Source organism: Tasmannia lanceolata, unplaced genomic scaffold (assembly GCF_043159265.1).
Source record: "Tasmannia lanceolata isolate RefF3 unplaced genomic scaffold, GAP_Taslan_0.1 ptg000018l, whole genome shotgun sequence".
Taxonomy (NCBI): Eukaryota; Viridiplantae; Streptophyta; class Magnoliopsida; order Canellales; family Winteraceae; genus Tasmannia; species Tasmannia lanceolata.
In genome coordinates, this window is record NW_027518695.1 from 39873090 (window position 1) to 39875097 (window position 2008).

The 2008-nt window shown below is 42.7% G+C and overlaps 1 protein-coding gene across 1 annotated transcript; it reads left to right on the forward strand.

Annotated features, from left to right (window-relative positions):
* Positions 1 to 708: 708 nt before the first annotated feature.
* On the forward strand, positions 709 to 1776 carry LOC143850327 (uncharacterized). The gene has a single exon (XM_077359585.1). The coding sequence runs from the start codon at positions 709 to 711 to the stop codon at positions 1774 to 1776; it is 1068 nt and encodes a 355-aa protein (XP_077215700.1).
* Positions 1777 to 2008: the final 232 nt, after the last annotated feature.

Below are 2008 nucleotides of genomic sequence, written 5' to 3' on the forward strand. Positions count from 1 at the left end.
AATTTCCTGATCAAATTGAAATAATAACTTCCTTGGGTACTACGTACCAAAAAGTTGAATACGAATGGCGGCCTCCCTCCTTCCAAGAGTGTTGCACGTTCAACCACTCAGACTCAAACTGCCCAAAGCAAATCCCCCCAAGAAAGCCAATCATGCAATGGAGACCTGTATCAAAACAAGACAAAGATTCGGAAGCTACTATGGGAAGCAATCAGAAAATAGGGGAAGGTAAATTCCAAACTCTAACTGACCCAAATCTCAATAATTCCAAGCCCACTTGTCATTCTCGTACGGAAAAGAAAGAAACTGAAGAAGAATCTGATCCCATTATCCGCCCTGATGACGATGATCGCTCCCACCTCCACCAAACTAATGCTGCTGATAATATGGCGAATAATTCTGAGATTATTGCTAACTCAACTGGCGGCATTAACCTTTATAATTCTTATGCTCTCCTAGAAGCGCATGAAGATTTAGATGAAACTTATATGGAGGCTCCACATGCGAGAACTTCATCGTCTACCACAAATCGATCTGAAAGATCCATAGAGTTCGAGCAGCATGCTTCTTATATCACTCCTGGAAATGATGAAAGTGGGAATCTGGAATGTTAGAGGGCTGTGCACGTCGACCCGTCGGGAAGAAATTCATGATCTTATTGTGCGGGAAAAAACCCCCATTTTCGGGTTGCTCGAGACGAAAGCTTACATGGATAAACTTACATCCTATGTGAGTGACATTCATTGTAATTGGGATTGTCACGCCAACTTCAATTTCACAAATAAAGGCAGAATTTGGATTGTCTGGGATCGGAGACAGATTCGGGTTAATGTTCTTGACGAATCTAAACAGCACGTGCATACAGAAGTTACTTTCATTCAATACAATATTACCACCCTTCTGACTTTTGTTTATGCGACTAACTCTGGTCATGAAAGAAGACTTCTATGGGATTCTCTCGGTTCTATAGCTCCTACTATCAGTATCCCTTGGATGGTGTTGGGGGATTTCAATGTAATTCGGTTTGCTGAAGAAAGCGTAGGAGGAGCTGAACCTAATAGGATTGAGATGGCTGATTTCAATGAGTGCATTGATCACTGCTCCCTCCATGATCTCAAATGTATGGGTCAGACTTTATCCTGGAGCAACAGTCCTAAAACTAGCGAGCTTAAGCTGAGAAGGTTGGACCGAGCCTTGGTGAATGATGAATGGATAAATACCCTTACAGACTCCTTTGCTATCTATCGCTACCCTGGAACTTCTGATCATGCCCCCCTAATTATTCATCTCGCTGAGAGACATAATGAGATCAAGAAGCCATTCAAGTTCTTCAGTGCATGGCTTATGGACCTCTCAATCTTTGAATGTGTTGAAAGAGCTTGGAGTATCAAATCTAAAGGAAATCCCATGTTCCGTCTCTCTCAAAAGCTCAAAAATACTAAACAGGCTATCAAGATCTGGAATCAAACAAAATTTGGGAGGATTAATTTGATTGCCCCTGCTGTTAAGCAAGACCTTGAAGATGTTCAAATTGCCTTAGCTTCTAATCCAACTGATTTACACCTTAGAAGCAGAGAATCCTCCCTCAAGGAGAGATTCTTCAAAGTCTCTAGAATGGAAGAGTCCATGCGCAGGCAGAATGCGAGAGTGCAATGGTTAAACCTGGGTGACTCCAACTCTGCGTATTTTTACTCTGTTATGAATGCGAGAAGAAATCAAAATAGTATTGGGGGTCTCCTCGATGCTCATGGTAACCTGACGACTGATCACTCCTAGATTGAAAACATCATGATATCCTATTTTCAAAGCCTGCTCAACTCTGGCACAATTTGTGAGACGTCTCTGTTGCCCACCCCCTCCAAACTCCTTACACAGGAGGAAGCTGACTGGTTAACCAGCCCGGTCCCTGAGGAGGAAATCAAAGTTACAGTTTTCGGAATGGATGGAAACCGAGCTCCTGGCCCGGATGGCTTTAACGGCGAATTCTATCAGAAATTCTGGTACATTA

Bases quoted from the DNA above. Each gene is read 5' to 3' on its own strand.
- LOC143850327 (XM_077359585.1), top strand. From the start codon at position 709: ATGGATAAACTTACATCCTATGTGAGTGACATTCATTGTAATTGGGAT.